Source organism: Acinonyx jubatus, chromosome C1 (assembly GCF_027475565.1).
Source record: "Acinonyx jubatus isolate Ajub_Pintada_27869175 chromosome C1, VMU_Ajub_asm_v1.0, whole genome shotgun sequence".
Taxonomy (NCBI): domain Eukaryota; kingdom Metazoa; phylum Chordata; class Mammalia; order Carnivora; family Felidae; genus Acinonyx; species Acinonyx jubatus.
This window is the reverse complement of record NC_069381.1, coordinates 186167410-186188914: the sequence shown is the minus strand read 5'-3', so window position 1 is coordinate 186188914 and position 21505 is coordinate 186167410. Positions and strand designations below refer to the sequence as shown.

The 21505-nt window shown below is 37.4% G+C and overlaps 2 protein-coding genes across 52 annotated transcripts in view; one reads left to right on the top strand and one right to left on the bottom strand.

Annotated features, from left to right (window-relative positions):
• RAPH1 (Ras association (RalGDS/AF-6) and pleckstrin homology domains 1) overlaps window positions 1-21505 on the top strand; it is a 153861-nt gene that overhangs the window by 103951 nt on the left and 28405 nt on the right. The window contains exon 17 of one of the 2 annotated variants that reach the window (XM_053215609.1): window positions 2288-4354. The exons of the other annotated variant lie outside the window; for it this stretch is intronic. Coding sequence (XP_053071584.1) covers window positions 2288-2300 — 13 coding nt within the window. The 3' untranslated portion in view covers window positions 2301-4354. Of the gene's footprint in view, window positions 1-2287; window positions 4355-21505 lie in introns of those variants that run through there. 2 annotated transcript variants of the gene reach the window in all.
• ABI2 (abl interactor 2) overlaps window positions 102-21505 on the bottom strand; it is a 121079-nt gene continuing 99675 nt past the window's right edge. For 29 of the 50 annotated variants that reach the window (XM_053215640.1, XM_053215612.1, XM_053215620.1 and 26 more), the window contains 3 exons: window positions 17654-17740; window positions 13368-13541; window positions 102-4638 (listed from right to left, as the gene is read on the bottom strand). In XM_053215640.1, coding sequence (XP_053071615.1) covers window positions 4463-4638; window positions 13368-13541; window positions 17654-17740 — 437 coding nt within the window. In that variant the 3' untranslated portion in view covers window positions 102-4462. The remainder of the gene's footprint in view (window positions 4639-13367; window positions 13542-17653; window positions 17741-21505) is intronic. The other 21 variants (XM_053215647.1, XM_053215618.1, XM_053215634.1 and 18 more) reach the window with 3 other exon arrangements.

The following is a 21505-nucleotide window of genomic DNA, read 5'->3' as shown; positions in this document are numbered from 1 at the left end:
AAACAGTTTAGAGCAACACGGAAGGATACACTTCAGCTTACTCACCTTAGTACTTAACCTCTTTGGTTACTTGCATAAATACATTCACAAGACATCTGGACTTACTTTGTAGAATTTTATTTAGGTCAAGTTCTTAGTACACAGCAACAATTTCAAATACAATTTTTGAAATTAAGAAGTCAATGTTCCCCCACTCATCTGGAGGTGGCTTAATGGCACACACAAAAAACATTACTGGCAACAGACTGCTCCCTCAAGTTTTCCTGCATGATTTCTACTCAACTCAGAACACCAACCTTCTCTGCAGGAGCTTAAAAATACAACTGGCCAGATCACAAGTGTTTACATTCTTTTTTGTAAACCATTTTAAGAAGAAAGATGCATGGACACAAAGTATGAAAAACTGCTTTTCCATAGAATTCTGAAGTTGCAAAAGACATTACCATTTTAATGTGAAAATAAGCTTTTTGTGTTTTTTACAAAAAAACCTCAAGATATTTAGCAAGGATCATTTATACATAGCTAGGCCCTATTGTCAATTTTAAGAATTATGAAATTCTTAAGAAATAGGAACAAAGATCAGCATAAAGTAAACTTCAGGTTATGAGCACAATGCCTCCATTTAAGAACTGACTTATAAGGCTCTCTCAATAAGGCTTTTTGCTGTGCTCCTGCCAGTGTTGAAATAATAGAACCTATTTTTGCTACATAGTACTGAGTGTAGTAGAGGGTTAAAATGATTATTTTCACTAATTAAGGTTGCACTTAGTACACTCCTTTAAACAATTTGAATACTGATGGTATTTATCGAAACAGCATATCTTTTCAAGTATCTTCCTGAAGACATCAAGTAGAACTCAGTTTTTAAAGAAACATAGCACATTCAATTAAGACAGTTGCGGAAAGAGTACCAGGCGTTGAGTCAGGAACTCTACCACTGTTAACTAGCTATTATCTGAAACGAAACGTCTAACCTCCTCAGTTAAAATGTAAAATGAACTAAAATTTTTTATCCTCTAGCTCTAAAATTCTATGATCCTAAGTAAATCATGTGAGGGAAATCATCACCTTCACACCAGTCAGGAGTTCCTGGCCAAAGACGTTCAGAAGTGAACAGATGGGAAGTGATTCAGATCCCTTCTTTTTGAAGACTTGGCAGTCACCTGCCAATTCCTCCATCAAACCCTTTTCAGAGGGCAAGGTGGCCTTCAGAACATGTCATGCTCTCTCCACCAAGGAGAAAAGGTAATAAAAATAAAGGAACAGTTCTTAATGCAGAAAGGTACCTGCTAAAAGAAAATGAACACAAAAGGATAAAAGCAAACTACCATCATTTTGATGCCTCTCCAGCAGAAAAATCTTTTAAGTAATCATCAGTAATCAACATAAGACAGCTAAGGAGCACACCTGCATCACAGACATCACTGTAAAGATGCACAAAACCTTCTCTCTGGGTAATAAACAGCAGCAGGAGGGGGAAAGAAAGGGAGGGATAAGAATGTCCCACCTAGTGACTTTTAGGAATACAGCAAAAGTAGCAGGCCCTTGCCAACCCTAAGATGGGAACAGCAGGTGCCCCTGAGGGAGATAGAAGGCAACTAGCCAAAAGAATGGAAAATATTGATCAAGACATCTCAAAAGACTCCTATTTACTCCCAATACAGGCTGAATCTCTTGGGGCTAGATTTTGGTTTTTAAATTTATTGCCCTGGTCATAAGGTCAACAAGAAAGTGTATTTTCATTAATTTCCCCATGGCCTTTTAAATAGTAGTACCAAAAGCAACGGGCGGGGGGTGGGGTGCTTAAGTCACTTTTTTTTTTTAATGGAAAAAAAAAAGCACTTGAGGAAAAAAATCCCCTCTCCCATTAGATTCCCTCTATCCTGTCAGAATGGTTGCTTACTAGTCAGATTTTAGACTTGGATCATCTTTGCCACAATATTATGTATCCTGTAAGATTTCTGTATTCATTTGGAACTCCTACTACCATCTTGTAGTTTATAAAAAGATAAATGGGGGAAACTTAACGATAAATCAAGAAATACTACCTTCACAGACTATTAATAGCATGCAATCTATGAAATATTACATACATTAAAAGTCTCCAATTAGTGTAGGCCTGGCCTATCATCATTACATAGCATCCTTCCAAGACAATATAGAGAATTCAAAACTGTACAAAAATTTAAAATATGCCGAAAATCCAACAGGTTTTTTTAAAACAATCACACAGATTAGTTCTAAATAATAAAGAAAAAGCTGACCCATGGATCCCCCTCTGCTGCAGGTCTTCAGTATGAAGGACTTCATCAGTGTCTTCTGCACCCCACAATCCAGAAGGGGTCCAACAGGCAAGCGGACTACCACCAACTGTTTTGCACAATTATCTTCTCTGCTTCTGTAGGTGTGAGCTGTGAGAACTATACTGGATTTCAAAATACCTCCTTGCCTTAAAAATCCACTAAGCTTTCTCAGCACAAAGCTATTTAAGTAAAAACTGGAACATCTAATTTCAAAACAGGTTTCCTAGTTATACACCAACACTAAGAAAAGTTTAATCTATCCAGGTCCATAATGAAACCGAAGGCTCAGACGACACTTCAGGGCCATTACTTTGAAGGAAAACAGGGAGTAAAGAATGTCAAGATGACCTAACAAAAGCATGGAGCAGAGGCAAGTTAATGAACACTAAATTCAAAGTGTTGAAGAAATCTAAAAGCAAACAGCTAACCTGCAGTGTGTGGGAGGAAAACCCCTACAACTTTAAAACGAGAAGTCTTGATAAGGGAACTCTATATCTGGGTCTCAGTTAAATGGGGATGAAGTTCTGTGCTCAGATTTGTAAGCAGAATATTAACTTTTGCTTACACCGAATTCCCTCACACACTAGTGCGCACTTGTTCATTTTTCAAATTTCTCGACCTCTACTATCCTGTTAAAGGCCTTCACTTGAAGTAAATGCAGCTATTGCCTCTCCCCTTTCACTCAGCACCAGAAAATGACCTGGCAAAAGGCTCTTCTGGCCAAGTCCCTGGGACTGGGACAAACCCACAGCACTGTTGGGTCTGTGAGCTGGGTCATCGCCACAGCTTCCACCTGCTGAGCAGCAAGCCCTCCTGGACGTTTCCACTATTTTTTATACTGATTAAAGAAGATGAGTAAATCCACCTGCCTTACAAACTCCACTGCATTTGAAGCTATAATTTGTACAGACAGAAAGAAATACTTGTTATTGTTTCTCTCAACATTACATTAATTTTTAGCAATGTAATTAGATAAGTATTTGGCCTTACACCTCTTATCCCACGATTCTTAGTCTGAGGTACAAGGTTCAAATTCTCACCAACAGAAGCTACTAAAGCCAGTCACACAAAACTGGGAGAGTATTTCCCTTTCCTAGAATTGAGTAAACTACTCAGCAGCAGCTAACACTGGCCATTAACAACAGAGAGGACGGTAGCAAGACTTTTGTTCCCAGTGACTGTTAAGAGACTTGAAGGTAGCTGCTATTTTCCAAAAAAGAATTTTTTCTAAATAGTGAAAGAAGTAAAGAAATAACTGGTCTGACCTCCAAGATTCTACTCCTGGAAAGAATGCCTAAGGCAAGGGTTTAGGATGCCTATTGAGCAGAACGTTTCTACAGTTCAATCTCTTCAGAACCTCAGGACCTCACATCTAGCTTCACGCGCCTACTTCAGTATACGATCCAGGCTACCACACTTCACACATCTGGGTACACAAGCCATTAGTGGCAATGCAGTCTCATGCAGCAGCAGCACATTAAAATCAAGCCAGCGATTGTTAACCACCCTCAGAATGTTTGGGGACTCATTTCATCATCCTCAATCTACAAACTGAAAAACATGAAGGGATGCAAGTCAGCAGCGTTAACTCATCTGGTGCACTCAAAGTGCTGAGAGAATGCAGAATTTACAGTGTTAAGAGGAAATAAGTCATCGAAACAATTATAAAAATGGTTAAGTATGGTATTTAAATACTAGTTCACTTCTCCTCATACAAGTGGAAGAAAGTGTGGGGTGCGGGTACGGCGCGAGACCACAAGGCTGACCCTTTAGCACAGGCACTGAAGAGCATCCAATGCCACAGATTCTGCAGGAGGAGAAATCCCAAGGGTGTACAGTATTCCTGAGAAAAATCCCAGATTTTTTCTGAATCAGTCTTAACCTGATTTGTTTTACAGAGTTATGCTATTATACCTCTGATATATTTAGAAATGGTCACTTTATTTTAATCCAAACAGGTCAGCATAGTACAAATAATGGCAGAAAGACCCATTTGTTCAGATTCAGCTTGCTTTTTTAATACTGGGGAATAAACCAAAAAAACATAAGTAGTTTGTGTCATTTGTATCTTTCCTTCATTTCACTGGAGGGGAAGCCCCAGGGCCTTTTGATAATCTGGGAAGACCTGACTATTCAGGGAAGCATAGCCCTGCTGAGCTTTACTCAGAATAATGCATGATAGACTCAACATAATTCCCGGGAAAGAGCCCAGTCACTCCATTCATAACTCCCTCATACCAACCATCGTCATTCTTCTTGATGACATAAATAATGGCTCCTTCCTGAAAGGACAGCTCATCTTCCTTGTCTTTTGTATAATCATAAATTGCCACAACTAGAGGGAAAAAAAATAGGATGTGAAAAGAATAATATTCCTAGAAAGACAAATAAATGAATAATATCCATCCTTTCCCAACTTCTGCAGCACTTCAAACAGTAACTTTCTAAACACAGACTAAAAAATTTGTTTCCTAATACCCAGTTTATATACAGTGGAATCCCATCTTGGAGAGGTTAGGTTCAAAACAGCATAAATGGCAAAAAAAAAAAAAAAAAAGAGAAAGAAAGAAAGAAAAGAAAAGAAAAAAAAAATCACATTTAGTCAAACTTACCTTCAAGAGCCTATGGACAAATACCTCATTGAAGAAAGATGCACAATCCCAGAATCGGGAAAGATGGCTGCTACTTCAGTTGAGCTTGTATTGAAGCACCATATTGTGTAAATCTTTAAACATGAGAATTATACTAGTGCAGTGACATGCACCATAAAAGGCAAGTGAGAAATTGAGAGAGAATAAGGGAATAGCAGATTTACTTCTCCTTTCTCAAACTCCCTAGAACTTATATTGGCATAAGGCAGCATGTGTTTTGAAAGAATATATATAGTAGATTCCCATTGTTCACACATATAACTTGTAGGAAATTCAGTAAGTTAGAGTTAAATTGGGATACCCTGTAACTTGCTCAATTCCATGTAAAGATTTATCTTTTTTATAAAAAGATCCTCTGCATCTTCATTATACCACTCAGAACTCCAGTCTCCATCTGGCCATCATTCTGATAAGTATATACTGACTATTAGTTTTTCATACAACCTTAATCTTCACATACAAAAACAAAACTACAACAGGGACTTAGGATGTAATGCAACTTACCCTAGTTAATTTTTGTTTCTGGGCTGCTTTAGTAAAATTTAAATGGCTTTCTTAATCTCTGAATATTTGCCATTATAGTAATCTATTACAGATGCCAGAAAATACTTTGGAGGACTCTAAGAGGAACCTAATTTTTTTTTTTAAAGTTTATTTTTTTGAGAGAGAGAGAATGGTGAGCGGGGAGGGGCAGAAAGAGAGAGAGGGGCAGAAAGAGAAGGAGGGGCAGAAAGAGAGAGACTGCTCGGACTCATGCCTGAGTCACCCAGGCGCCCCAGTCTAGGAAGAGTTTATAGTGTAGATTTCTCAAAATATAACCAAACACCTAAACACAAATGCAACAGAAGTTTAACTAAATGTAAGAGAATGTAAGATATGTAGAGTACTTAGTACTTCGTCAACCTAGGTTTTGTTAGTTTTTTGTTTTTGTTTTTTGTGGTTTTTTTGAGTTGATAACATTCTTGATGCTTCTGGAAATGCAAACCCACTGCAAGTAATTAGCAGGAGAATATCCCCCAAGTCCTGTTAATTCTACCTCCTATGTCTCTCAAATCCAAATACTTTTCTCCATCATGACAGTCACTGCCCTACTTAGGGCAGCAGTCTTTAGAAATACACATATCACTGGGGTGCCTGGGTGGTTCAGTCAGTGAAGCAACCAACTTCAGCTCAGGTCATGATCTCGTGGTTTGTGAGTTTGAGCCCCGTGTCAGGCTCTGCGCTGACAGTTCAGAGCCTGGAGCCCATTTTGGATTCTGTGTCTTCCTCTCTCTCTCTGCCCCTCCCTTGCTTGTGCTCTGTCCCTCTTTCCTTCAAAAATAAACATTAAACACACACACACACACACACAAACACATATCGCTGGCTGTACCTGAAGATTTTCTAAATTTTTTTTTTTAACGTTTATTTATTTTTGGGACAGACAGAGACAGAGCATGAACGGGGGAGGGGCAGCGAGAGAGGGAGACACAGAATCGGCAGCAGGCTCAGGCTCTGAGCGATCAGCCCAGAGCCCGACGCGGGGCTCGAACTCACGGACCGCGAGATCGTGACCTGAGCTGAAGTCGGACGCTTAACCGACTGAGCCACCCAGGTGCCCCTGTACCTGAAGATTTTCTAAACAGTATGAGTGACAGATAATTTTATAGAGATACTTTCTAGATTCTCAAAGCATACTGCTTCCTTACACCTAAAGCTAATATAATACTGTATGTCAACTATACTAGAATTTAAAAAAAAAACTGCTTCCTAAATCTGATCTGCTAGAAATGATACCTTCAACCAGACATCAGTCATAAAAATTCTCATTTCCTATTTATCTTTCTCCTACTTCACAGAAGTACAGTTGTGGACCACCTTAAAGTACAAAACAGCTCTGGGTACCAAAAGGACAATTCAAGAATCTGGTGTGGTATTAAAAAGGAATTACTCCACTGATTAACCCAACCTGCTTGCAAGTTGTTCCCCTTCCTTTGCTTTTAACAAAATTTAAAAAATACTATACTGGAGTTATCAGCTGACACATGATCACAAACATAATTTTTAAAGACAACATTATGTGATTTTTGGTACATAAACTCTGAAGGAGTTTAAAAAATGAGTGACAGTGCTACATAAAAATACTTCCATTTGCATCTACTTATTTATGTAAACAAGATTTTCAGCACCACTGCCTCGCCCTAATCTGTTGCTTAGGGAGGTATAAATTCCTGGTTTTCTTATCTCAGATTATCTTTTTTTCAAAAAAAGTTAAAATATAACTTTCATGGGAAGTTATTAATCTGCTTAAAAATCTTACACAATTTCCCTCCACCATTACATTTTTTTAAAAGAAAAAAAATGCAAACACCTCAGGCTGGTGGTATTTCAAGGCTTCCCACCACTAATTACAACGTACTTCTCTTCCTACACTCCTGCCCCACCCTCTCCGTGCCACCCACCCATGCTGCATGTGACACTACTCACCATATCCCAAACCACCTCGCCCTTTCACTCAAGAGGATTCCCTCTGCCTGGATGGCCCTTTCTATCTTTCTTCTTTGCCTGAGACACACCACAAAGCCATGTTCTCTGAGCAGCCTTCTGGAATGCCCAGATAGAATTAATGGCACTATTCACTTTTTGACAATTGTTAATGGAGCATCCGTGCTAATTTCTAGAGATACAAAGATGAACAAGACAAGGGACTGTCATAGTCTTGTGAGGACAGAAATATTATCTGATAAATTACCATACACTGTTTATACTTCTAACAAGAAGTTACAAGAACACAAGAACAGATGGCTTGGTAGAAGGAAAGAATAGAAAATAGGACATTGACAAACAGGTTGAAGTTTGCCAGGAAGAATTTAACACTATTAAATAGTATAGCTAAAACTCAATCCCAGGTTTGAGATCAAGCTAAGGACAGTGGTTAAGAATGTAGGCTCTCGGAGCACCTGGTGGCTCAGTCGGTTGGGTGTCAAACTCTTTTATTTTTTTTTTTAAGTTCATTTATTTAGAAAGTGTGAGCAGGGGAGGGGCAGAGAGAGAGGGAGAATCCAAAGCAGGTTCCACACTGTCAGTGCAGAGCCCGACGTGGGGCTTAAACTCACAAAACTGTAAGATCATGACCTACGCCAAAATCAAGAGCCAGATGCTCAACCAACTAAGCTACCTAGGCACTCCTGATTTCTGACTCTTTGATTTTGGCTGAGGTCATGCTCAGCATGGAGCCTGCTTAAGATTTTCCTTCTGCCCTTCTCCCCCACTCTCTCTCTCTCAAATCAATGAATGAATGAATGAATGAATGAATGAATGAGGGCTCTAGGTTTATACCACCTAGTTCAAATCCCAGCTCTAGCACTTACAAATTTACAGAACATACTTAACTTTCCTAAGCTTCTTTTTACTCAAATGTATAATAGGAATTACAATAGTGCTAACACCTCAAAACAACGTAATATTGTCATATTAAATGAAACAATGCACATACAATATGTAGCCTAGGACTTTGTTTATAAGTAACCATTATCTATATAAATGTTAGCTTCTTTTATTATCATTTATAGCTATTATGATATACTGTCTTTTCTGAAACACTAACATTTTCTGTTATATAAATAATTTTTGAACCTCAATTTCCTAGTTTGCAAAATGGGGAGATTAACTGCCTTACTAATGTAATAAGTCTTGCTTTATGTCAGGCACATAATAAATACATGAAAATATCTGTTCTTAGGGCATCTGGGTGCCTCAGTCAAAGTTTGACTCTTGATTTCAGCTCAGGTCATGATTTCCTGAGGGTCGTGGGATTGAGCCCCGTTTTGAGCTCTGTGCTGAGAGGGGGGAAGCCTGCCTGGGATTCTCTCTCCCTCTCTCTGCCCATCCCCTGCTTGCACACATGCACATGCTCCCTCTCTCTCTAAAAACAAATAAACCTTAAAAAAAAATAAAGAAAACATCTGTTCTTTACCCAAGTTAAATCAAGATACTTACATATACACATTATCTCCATTTGGCAGGTAAGGGCAGTAATCAAGGGTTAAGATAAACCACCTCCTATGACAGTGGTTCTCGACCCTGGAAGAACTCTAAAAAATTCTGATGCCTGGGTTCTGTGCCCATGGATTCTGATTTCATAGGTCTGGAGGTGCAGACATATTAAATGCTGCCTAGATGACTCTAAAATGCTGGCAGGGTTGAGAACCAGGCCCTAAGGTCTAAGACAACAAAATGAGTCATTAGACAGTAGCCTTAACATTGATGCACACTCAAACAAAAAAAGCAACCACAAGCTAAGCATGGTTGGTTATTTTTGTTTTGCCAGAAAGAGTAAGAAAGAGCTTAACTGATTTTCATGTTTTAAAAGATCTGAAATTATCAGCTAAATCAAACTTTGAAAAATATCTTTGGGACAATTCAGGCATATTCTTTTAAACTTTAAAGGGTTACTTGGACTGAAAACAACTAATTTTCCTCTCTTAAAATTTCTCCAGAGTTTTACACGTTCACCGAGGAGTACATTTTTAGAAACCAAAATCTTTCATTGGCCGTTCTCAAGGAATAACTGAGCTGGTTCTTCAGAGCTGAAAACTGTCATCCCTTAACTAGGACAGTGTTAAAATTAGGTAGGGAGTTTGTAAAATGTCAATGCCCAAAGCCACACCCTAGTGTAGTGCCTTGGGCTCATTTGTTTTTCTTAAAAACAGCTTTATTAAGGTTTAATTCAGACACAAAATACAACAAATAAGTTTTGCCAAATATATGCACTTGTATATATGACAAATATATAACCACCACCACAATCATATAGAACATGCCCATCACCCCAAGGTTTCCTTTTGCTCCTATGTAATTTTCCTCACCATGGAAACTACTGATCCAGATTTCATTTAAATGGAATCATGAAGTATATGAGTCTTTAGTGTCTAGATTCTCTCATTAGTATAATTGTGTGAAATCCATCCATGTTGTTGCTTGTATCAGTAAGTCTGTTTCTTTTCATTGCTGAACAGTATTCCAGTGAATGGATGGATATCTCACAAGTAGTTTATCCATTCACTAGTTGAAAAATATATGGGTTGTTTCTAGGTTTTAGCTATTACGAATAAAGCAGTTATGAACATCTGAGTTCAAGTCTTTGTGTGAACATAGATCTTCACTCCTCTTAAGTAAATAGGAAGGAACTGACAGACCAGCTTGCAGGTGTATGTCTAACTTCATAAACTGCCAACTGTTTCTCAAAGTAGCTGAAACATGCTGCACTCTTAAGAGTGCTTAAGTGCTTAAGAGCTACAGTTTCACCACACTTTCTCCAACACTTGGTATTGCCAGTGTTTCTAACTGCAGCCATTGTAGAGGGTGTGTAGCGGTATTTAGTTTGGTTCACTGTAGCTTTAATTTGCATGTCCCTAGTGACTAATAATGTTAAGCATCTTCTCATGTGCTTATTTGCAATTCATGGACCTAACTGGTGAAGTGTGTTCAAATTTTTTTTTCTCAAGTTGTCTGCCTCCTTACTGAGTAATTTAGCGAAAATTCTTCCTAATCTATGCTTGCCTTGTCATTTTCTTTAGTGTCTTTGAAGAAGAAAAGTTTAATGAAACTCAGTCTGTCAATTTTTTCTTTTAAGCTTCATGTTTTTATACACTCTATACATTTTTTTTTTTCCTAATCCCAGGACACAAAGATTTTCTCCTGTATTTTTCTCCAGAAGTTGTATAGTTTAGGTTTTACATTAGGTCTATAATACATTTCAAGTGAATTTTTGTGTAAAGTAAGGGTAGAAAGTACATGAACATTAGCTTTGTACCTTTACTTTACCATACATAAAATTTTTCCTGGATTTATTCCTTTTAGGTAGGGCAAATCTGATTACTGTTGCTCTACCTTGGCCAGCAGTGGAAGTCTGCTATTTGTTATTGTAAGCTCCACAGGTGATGGATATTCAACTGTTAGAGCATATTTGTTGAAAACACTATCCTTTTCCACTGAATTACCTTGGCACCTTTGTCAAACAATATATGTGGATCTATATTCTATTGATTTATATTTCTATACTTAACATCAGCACCACACTGTCCTGAATACTATAGCCTTAGTTTAAATCTTCCAACATTAGTCTTAAAAAAAAACAACAGTTTTGATTCTACTAGATCTCTTGCATTTCTATGTAACTATCAGAATCCCCTTGTCAATTTCCATAAGAATGGCTGGTGGAATTTTTATTGGAATTGCATTAAATTTGCAGCTCAATTTGGGGAAAGCCAGTCTTTAAACAATAATGATCAAAGAACATAATGTATCTCTCAATTTATTTAAGGCCCTTATTAATTTCTTTTCATGTTTTATAGTTTTCATTATATAGGTCTTACATATATTTTATTAAAGTTATCCTTAAGTATTTCATATTTTTGATGTTACTACAAAAGGTACAGTTTTGTAAATCTCAATCTCCAAGTATGTGTTGCTAGTACATAAAAATCCAATTAACTTTTCACATTGACTTTGTAGCCTATAATCTTGCTAATAAGCTTGCCTTTTAGTTATACCAGCTTTTTTTGTAGATTGCCTTGGGGATTTTCTACACATAAGATCATATCTGCAAATGAAGATTATTTCATACTGTCCCACATATCTGTTGCTCTGTTTTTGGTTTTTCTCCATGTCTCATTTTGGATAGTTTCTATTGTCATATCATCAAAGTTGCTGATTTTTTCTTCTGAAGTACCTCAGATACTGTGATTTTTCATCTCTAAGAAATTCTATATGGGTTTCTCTCTTTTTGTAAAGATATTCTACTTCTATCTCATGTTTCTGTTTTCTTTTACTTTCTTGGACATATGTGGCATTTGTAATATTTTTTGTAATAGCTATATAACATCCTTTGTTAATTCCTCCAGCTCAGTCATTTTAGGTTTGTTTCTATTGACTGACTTTTTAGTTACGACTTACATTTTCCCGCCCCCCCCCCTTTTTTTTTTATATATATTTTGTAATTTTTGATTGGATGCTGACACTGTGAATCTTACTTTTTGGTGCACTGGATTTTTTTGCTTTTTTGAACAATGTTGGATTTTGTTCTGGAGATCAATTAAGTTACCTGAAGTCAGTTGGATTGCTTTCAAGGTCTGCATTCAAGCATTTATTGGGGCAATCCACAGCAACCTTTAGTCTAGGGCTAATTTGGACCCATCACCGAGAGGACAGAGTTTTGAGGCCTCTTCTCTATGCCTTGTGTATTACATGGTCTATTCTGGCTGGTTCAGGAGCATGAACTGTTCCCAAGCTTGTTATTTTGAATGATTTTTTTGCATACTTCTTTTTGGTTGTTCTTTCTCCAATCTCGGGTAGTTTCTTCACACACATGCACAGATCAATATTCAATCCCAAAATCTTAAGGGGACCCTTCTGCAGATCTCCAGGGCTCTGTCCTCTGTCTTTGTGTAACTACTTTTTCTCTGTGGCCTCCTAAGACTCTGATCTCTATCTTGTCTATGCAGTGAGATCTCCAGGTTCTGTATGGGTTCCACCTCCTTGCACTATGACCCAGAAACTTCCCCAAGTAAAGCAAGCTAGGACAATCAAAGGTTTACCTTGTTTGAGTTCCTTCTCATAGTCTACCACTGCCTATTATCCAATGTCTGAAAATCATTATTTTTTGTCTTTTTTTTTTTTTCTGGATTCATTCTTGTTTTAGGAGGGTAGGTAAATCTGATTACTGTTGCTTTATCTTGGCCAAATTGGAAGTCCATTATTTGTTAATGTCAGCTCCCCAGGTGATTCTAATGTGGTCAGTTTTTAAAACCAGTGAGTCAGTAGCTTTGATTTCCTTAACAGAAAATTTCAAGATAGCACACATTTTTTCTGAGCTAATAAATCTTGGTGAGATTTGGAAGTCTGTGTCCCAGAAGTGTCATGTCACTATTACCTAATATGTTTAGAGGAACTTTTTACTAAAAGAAATGCCAAATACTACTTTGCAAAGAAACTAAGAAATCATTATTGTTTGGAAGAAAGTTTCATATGGAGATGCTTAAACTAAAATATCTGATAGAAGATACCACGAAAGAGTGCTTCAAAGCATGGGGGTAGGAATAACGAATAATTTAGAAAAACTATCCTCTTCCTGAGGCATTCCACTAAAGCCCTATTTTTAAAATTTTTGTCTTACTGAAGAAACCACTCATAAAAAAGCATGTTCAGTAAGAACAATAAATAAACAATATAAAATCAAATAGTCACAGAATTTTACTAGTGTGGCTTTCAAAAATCATGAGCCTTGTAAACTAAATTAATAAGAACGTTGCACAGATTATTACAAGCAAAACTTTACCTATCAGTAGAAAGTAAGATTCTCTTCAGTACCAGTAAATTCCATTTCTATGTAGAGGTTTCTTCCCATCCCTCTAGATATCCCTCTGAAACTTACCCTTTTCCAAGTAAGACCTTGGAGCCCACGGTGGGTCTTCTTCAGCATAAGGATCACTATACTCAACCACAGCTGCTTCTTCCTCTTCATAATCTTCTGGAGGAGGAGGTGGAGGGGGGGATTCATCAAAGACTGGTTCTTCCACAGGTGGTGGTGGAGGTGGTGTATCTGAAACTAAGAATGTATCAGGCTGATAACAAAACTACATGTTATGTGAAGTTCAATATTTCCTATCCAAGCTTCTACGTACATGGTATATAAATCTAGACTTGAAAATAATGCTCTTTCAAAAAATGAGTAAGGGAAGGCTCTCCACCAACTATAATGTTTCAAGTCTCCAAGCACGACTTTCTCCTCTCTCTGGGTCAGGGCTGATGGGTGTTAAAGTTTAGCTAAAACTATTATTAGAGCCTCCTGGAACCTATTTATACTAATACATCAACTTCTTTTTCAAAGAAAGAAAGAAATACAATATAGTTTGGCTTTACATTATATCCAATGAGTGGTGGTTATCAGAAATATTACTAATTTGGACATTTATAACCATATTTAATTTATAATAAATTAGAATGCACCAGTGAATAATCAAATATTGTAATCTACATTCCTCTCAATTTTTTAATAGCATTTTACCAAATTTAGTGGGATGGAAATCACAAGACTGGATAACTTCATCCATGAAGATGCTTGTGTTTGCTATTTTTTATATATAGAAAGAATTTTAACAATTCAGACTAATATAGGATCCAGAATTTCTTTAAGCTAAATACCCAAGAGTGATTTAAAAATCTCTCCTTGTAGAGATCTGCTTTCACTGCTCAGGTATCGGCATATAATAACATCTAAAAGATTATCTCCAAACTCTGGGAACTCAAAGCTTTCAAAATACTTGGTACATAAATAAGCACAGCTCAGCAAAAACGGAGTAAAGCTACATTTATCAGCTACGCAATTTTATGTATTAATTTTTATTATGAGGTATTAGTACTGTTTCTGTGAAATCCTCTAAGCAATCTTGTTTATTTTCTATCTTTCATATAAGCCTACTGATTCAATCAAATGGATTTGAGAAGACTGCTGATGTCTGGTGAGGATAAGCCACATCATTAGCCACAGGATAATGATAATATCATTATCATATTCTGTCCTATTCCAATATTCTTTCACCTGCTGCCACTCTACCTCCCAACCTATCTACTTTATGCACTTCAAAACTTTCCTCATTAAAAGTAATTCTTGGGGGTGCCTGAGCAGCTCAGTCAGTTAAGGGTTCTACTCTTATGACTCAAGTCATCTCACAGTTCATGAATTTAAGCCCCATGTTGGGCTCCACACTGATGGTGCAGAGCCTGCTTGGGATTCTCTCTCCTTTCTCTCTGCCCCTCCTGCACTTGCACACTCTCTCTCAGGAATAAACTTTAAAAATCCTTAGAGTTTAAAAAAAAGAAAAAAGTAATTCTTTAGGGGGGCGCCAGGGTGGCTCAGTTGGTTGAACGTCCAACTCTTGATTTCAGCTCAGGTCATGATCCCAGGGTTGTGAGATCGAGCCCTGCATCAAGCTCCAAGCTGAGCATGGAACATGCTCAAGATTCTCTCTGTGTGTCCCTCTGACCCTCTCCCTCACTCACACTCTCTCTCTCTAGAAACAAAAAAAAAAAATTCTTTTAGTACTAATGGGTTTTTTAAATAAACAAAAATATAGAAATGTGATTTAGCATATATTTTATGAGAAATTGCATATGGTTGGGGTAAGAATCAACAATATAAACAACATAACCTATTTGCATTTACAAGGTAAAGAAACTGACTTTAAACAATTACACAAAACAAAGATCCAAAGGAATACTGTCTTTCAAAACAATCACCTTGAGAAATTACACTACAAAATTACTCAAAGATTCTGCCATTGCTCATTTTTTACCTTTTCTTATAATGCCTCAGAGTTAATGAGAGCAACATAAGCTACCATTTTTTACTTAAAATGTTCTAATTACTCAGCTAGCACTTTATTTCATTTAATCTTTACCTTGGGAGGTGGTGTTTTTAAGCCTCATTTTATGGATGTGGAAACTGGCTTTCCAAGATTAAGTACTACTATACTAAATAAGTGGAAAGCAAGAATTTTAACTTCAATGCCTATGATCTTAAAAGAAACACTATGGGAAGAGATCAATTTGATAACTTTGAAGTCATGGTTCATTATTACTCATTCAACAAAGATGAACTGAAAGCTTACTATGGCTAGTTACTATGCTCAGCACTAGGATAGAGCAGTAGGCTTAAGTCATAGAGACATAGACAACCAAATTATCACTTATATAATCAAGTGTGGTAAGTGCTTTAAGTCATTATGGAAAACAGAGGAATAGACCAAAACTCTTACATGGGTCAGGAAAGGCTTCCTGAATCTGAAGGATAAGTAAGAGTTAATGGCCAGAGGGTAGGATGGAGTGAGGGTGGATATTTCATGTCGGATGTAAAGGGGAGAAAAAAAAAAAAAAGATAAAGTAGGAACTCTTCAAAGAACTAGCCAAAGTTCAGCAGGAAGAGGCATGAGGAAGCTGAAGAGGATTAAGCAGGAAGGGCCTTCAACAGTTTGAATTCTATCCAAAGAGTAATGGGGTGCCATAGAAGGATTTTAAGAAGAATAATAGAATCATAGCTGCACTAATTAGCCCAGGATACCTGGTTCCAAATAATTCCAGACTGTTTCCAAACATCAATCTTATTACAGACTAAGTAAGTATCTGCTAACCACAGAGTATTTTCAAAATAATATACCTGAAAACTATGAAGATAATTCCAAAGACAGGTGTGTATCTTTCCAAGGTGAATGTTTTGAAAAAAACAACATTCATTTGAATGTAGAAGTCCTGCTATGTCTGTAAAATCAGCCACAGCTCACCTCATATACAAAGTTTTCTTATTTTTATACATTTTTAGGTGAGAAATGTATATTACTATTGAAAGAAAGAAAAGACTATTCCAAAAAGCAATCACACTATGATAAACATTGGAGCTGCTCATGGTTTACCTTCCAATAAACAGAAGTTAAACAGACTATTTTCAGAAGCTAGCAAACAGAGGTGCCAAGGCACCTGAAAGAGATACTGAGCCCTCAGGCAAGTAAGACTGGATTATAGCCAGTTAAAATACAACAAAGAAATGTGTTCATAAAAGGGGGGCATTTAGTTAGCTATAGAAGCACAAAAAAACAAAAACAAAAACAAAAAATACCAGGACTGTGTCAGATGCTTCTCTAAGTGCTGGGGAAACGGCCAGCCAACAGAACAACCAAAAATTCCTGCTCTCGTAAGAGCTTACATTCTAGAATTGGCAATGCCCATTTCCAAAGAAGTAGGAGTCCTAAGCAACAGAGTGCCAGTATTTCTACCCCACTGGTGAGACCATCCCTGTTATGACATGCATACATTGGGCTCCTTCATACTGATGGCATTAAAACTTTCATTAATGTAATGCCTCTCATTCAGATTCCATGCCCATCATACAACCTTACGATTGTGATGTGGGCTCCTTGTGTAGACTGCTGACAAAAAGAGAATTCACCTATCATACAGACTATGTTCATTGGTCTCTTTACCAGCAATTCCTCACTGAATATTGATATAGGCCTCCTGCTTTGTAGACATCAGTCTCCTGAGCTTCCTTAATGCTTCCCTAGGAGAAGACTGAATGTGTCAATAATATTAGTTATTTGATCCTGCATTGCTCAACACGAGACCACAGGCCAGTGTAAATTCACTGCCAATCTATGAGGTCTCCTGGGAGACAGACTGATAATTTTGCTTCCCCGAGACCTACCTATGAGGTCTCCTGGGAGACAGACTGATAATTTTGCTTCCCCGAGACCTACCATGGCATGGCCATTTTTACACCTAGAATCCCAAGACTGGGGAAGATTCTCAAGCCGGCCATAACACCCTATACCTCCAGTGACAGAAAACTAGGCTACTACTTGCTTGAGCAACTCAGAGAAAAAGATGCGATATCTGACTAAAGAGCATCTCCTTGGTTAGAAATGGTTTTTGTTCTTATATGTGCTTTATTTTACTTTTGTGTTATCTTCACTACCAGATTTAAGTTACCTGAAAGTAGAGAACTTCATCTTATTTTATCATTCACACTAGCTGCTCACACAGTGACTTGTTCAATAATATTCAAATATTTGAAGTATTAGCGATATGAATGACTATTCAGCCAATCATATATAAATGACATTTTATGCCTATAATCTGATCTACAGCATAAAGAAGACATAAACTTACTATTTTCTTGGACTCGGGCCACAAATCCCATTAAAGGTAACTGAGGAGTTACCTGTAGGATGGAGGGAGGAGGAGGAGCAAGAGATACTGCAAAAACAAAAAAGGTGTGGAGGATCAGGGGTAAGGGCAAGTTACATTAAAAGGAAAGGATAATACAATAAAACAAACATATAAGGAGGGAAACCACTATGTACAAATATTTTATAAGCTATCTTAAAGATCCTCTTTTAAGGGATAATACATTAACACAAAAAATACAAAGTATTAGGGGGAGTTTTAAGAATGTTTCAAAACTTGCAACAGGAAGCATTTATTATATACAGATCTACTCTAACATGTAATGTCAAACTGATCTGGTCATATCGCTAACATGTCTTCTCAAAGAAAGAATATCTTCAGATTATCATGAATAATTTGTTTTTCAGGATTTTAAAGGTTACAAGTTTAATGTTCATCAATACAAGAAAAAAAAAACATCACATCCCAACATCCTAAATTTATACTTTTCATTGCTTCATTAACAAAGTAAGTAGTTCTTCATTCATTAACTAAACAAATATTTACTGACTTTCTAGTAAGCAGTAAGCACTTTGCTAGGAGACGAGTATCAAAACCATTCTAACAGGTCTGAGTCATTATAATTTTTCATAATCCCAACTCATACAAAAAAAAACACTGGCCTCATTCAAATCATTCTCTCCACCCAAGGTGTCTTTCCTTCTATCTCAAACACTGGTACAGCGCCTAGCACTAGTCAGCATTCAACAAACGTTTAACGTATATAAATAAACCAGATACATGCCCAACAATTGCCCAAGATTAATTCTACAGTTATAGTTTCCTTCAGAAGGGGTATTAAGTATGGTATACATCTTTTTATAAAAAGAGAACACCTTTATTAACTCCAAATTACAGTTAAGACCAATACAACTAAGAAGATGAGTAAGAGTCACTACCCTCAAAGAGATCACATTGTAATTGGGAATATAAAACAAAATAATAACCTTAACCCAACAATGTTTATGCAAGAGGCAGCAGTAGTGATGGTGCAGTGTGACGGTGGTGGGGGTACAGGATGGGGTAGTGGTAAGGAAGGCCACGTAGAAATTACCTCTGAACAGGCACTAGAAGAAAAAGGAGTTCAATACACAGACAAGAATGAGAATCAAAGGAAGCTGAAAACCAAGTGACGGGCAAAGGCTTAGAGGTATAAAACAGCATGACCAGTTCACAGGACTGGACATGTTTCTATATGACTAGCATAAAATGGCCCAGGGAGAACATACAAACCTGGAAAAGTAAAGTGTTTGGATATGAAATAGAGAAGTACCTTAGGTGAAAGATTGCTTAGTGGAAAGAGACTGGACTTTAAAGTCATTCAACGTCAAATATCTGATTTACCATTTCCTTGTTGTTGGAACACCAAGTAAAAACTTCTCTGAGCCTAATCCATAAATGTAATGAAAAAGAGTGGTTTACTTTACAGAATGACTGCAAAGATTAAAAAAATCAAAAAACTAATGCACGCAGAGAACCTAATGCAGGACCTGGCACACAAAAAAATAATAATAATAATAAAGGCTGCATAAACAAAAGAAAAGGAGAGAACTTAGTGTGAAAAAAGTGCCACTTGGTACTTCTGGGTAACTAAGGAACATATATAATGCAGACAAGAGCTAAGTTATTAATCCTGAAGAATATCTAGATATAAGGGACAGAGCAGAATAACCCTAGAAATGGGTACCTTTTCTTTTTATAAAAGACACCTGTTGAATAGTCCCTGTTGAATTTTTTCCCTTAAGTCATACTTCTTGATAGTAAACCCTTAAGTTGTATGCCTCCCACTTGCAAAGACTTGGAACAATTTGATATGGTCACAATACCCTATGTTTCCAAACTTAGGAGAAGATGACATAATGAACATAGAAATAGCAGAGACAAACAAAGCTGATAAAAGAGAAAGACAGCAGAACAGCAGGCAGCAACTGCCACTTCTAGAAAACTAGAAATCAGGTATATGTTCATATCAAATAAGATGAAATGTTCCTCTTCTGTTAGCACCAGTCCCAACCTCTCCTAGAACAGAAAAGCAGGAAATTTCCCACTTCAGATATTGTTTCTCATCCAAATTGAAAAAAAAAAAATGAACTTCTGGTACTAAACAAGAATGATTAGGTGTTTAACTCAGAACACTGCTTTTGTAAGTAGAGTTTATTATTTTTTAAGATGAGTATTTATTTTTTTGCTAGTTCTGAAAGTGAAAATCTGAAACCATATTGGTTTTAAGAAGTCCACTGACCGCACCCCAGGTAAAAACCAATCCCAAATCTTTCTAAAACAGAATTACTTTACAGCAAAACAAGTTAGATTTTTTTCAAAGCCCATCCATGTCAAAAAAAAAAAATTCAGTTCCAAATGGAGTTTACAAAGGCCACCCCAAATGCTACCCCCCACCCCAGGGAAAACTTTTTAGGTGATGGTCTAAATTAATTCAGATACCACAGCATTTTCTTTCTGGACCAAATTAAGAATTCATCTGACCAGAACTCTTTTTTTTTTAATATGAAATTTATTGTCAAACTGGTTTCCATATAACACCCAGTGCTCATCCCAACAGGTGCCCTACTCAATACCCATCACCCTCCCACCCCCCTCCATCAACCCTCAATTTGTTCTTAGTTTTTAAGTCTCTTATGTTTTGGCTCCCTCATTCTCTAACCTTTTTTTTTCCCTCCCCTCCCCCATGGTCTTCTGTTAAGTTTCTCAGGATCCACATAAGAGTGAAAACATATGGTATCTGTCTTTCTCTGTATGACTTATTTCACTTAGCATAACACTCTCCAGTTCCATCCACGTTGCTACAAAAGGCCATATTTCACCCTTTCTCATTGCCAAGTAGCATTCCATTGTACATACAAACCACAATTTCTTTGTCTATTCATCAGTTGATGGACATTTAGGCTCTTTCGATCATTTGGCTATTGTTGAGAGTGCTGCTATAAACATTGGGGTACAAGTGCCCCTATGCATCAGCACTCCTGTATCCCTTAGGTAAATTCCTAGCAGTGCTACTGCTGGGTCATAGGGTAGATCTATTTTTAACTTTTTGAGGAACCTCCACACTGTTTTCTGGAGCAGCTGCACCAGTTTGCATTCCCACCAACAGTGCAAGAGGGTTCCCGTTTCTCCACATCCTCGCCAGCATCTCTAGTCTCCTGATTTGTTCATTTTAGCCCTTCTAACTGGAGTGAGGTGGTATCTGAGTGTGGTTTTGAATTGTATTTCCCTGACGAGGAGCGACGTTGAGCATCTTCTCATGTGCCTGTTGGCCATCTGGATGTCTTCTTTAGACAGGTGTCTATTCATGTCTTCTGCCCATTTCTTCACTGGATTGTTTCTCGGGTGTGGAGTTTGGTGAGTTCTTCATAGATTTTGAATACTAGCCCTTTGTCCCATATGTCATTTGCAAATATCTTTTCCCATTCTGTTGGTTGCCTTTTAGTTTTCTTGTTTGTTTCCTTTGCTGTGCAGAAGCTTTTTATCTTCATGGGGTCCCAATAGTTCATTTTTGCTTTTATTCCTTTGCCTTTGGGGATGTGTCAAGTAAGAAAGTGCTGCAGCTGAGGTCAGAGAGGTTTTCTCCTGCTTTCTCCTCTAGGGTTTTGACGGTTTCCTGTCTCACATTCAGGTCCTTTATCCATTTCGAGTTTATTTTTGTGAATGGTGTTAAGAAAGTGGTCTAGTTTCATCCATCTGCATGTTGCTGTCCAGTTCTCCCAGCACCATTTGTTAAAGAGACTGTCTTTTTTCCATTGGATATTCTTTCCTGCTTTGTCAAAGATTAGTTGGCCA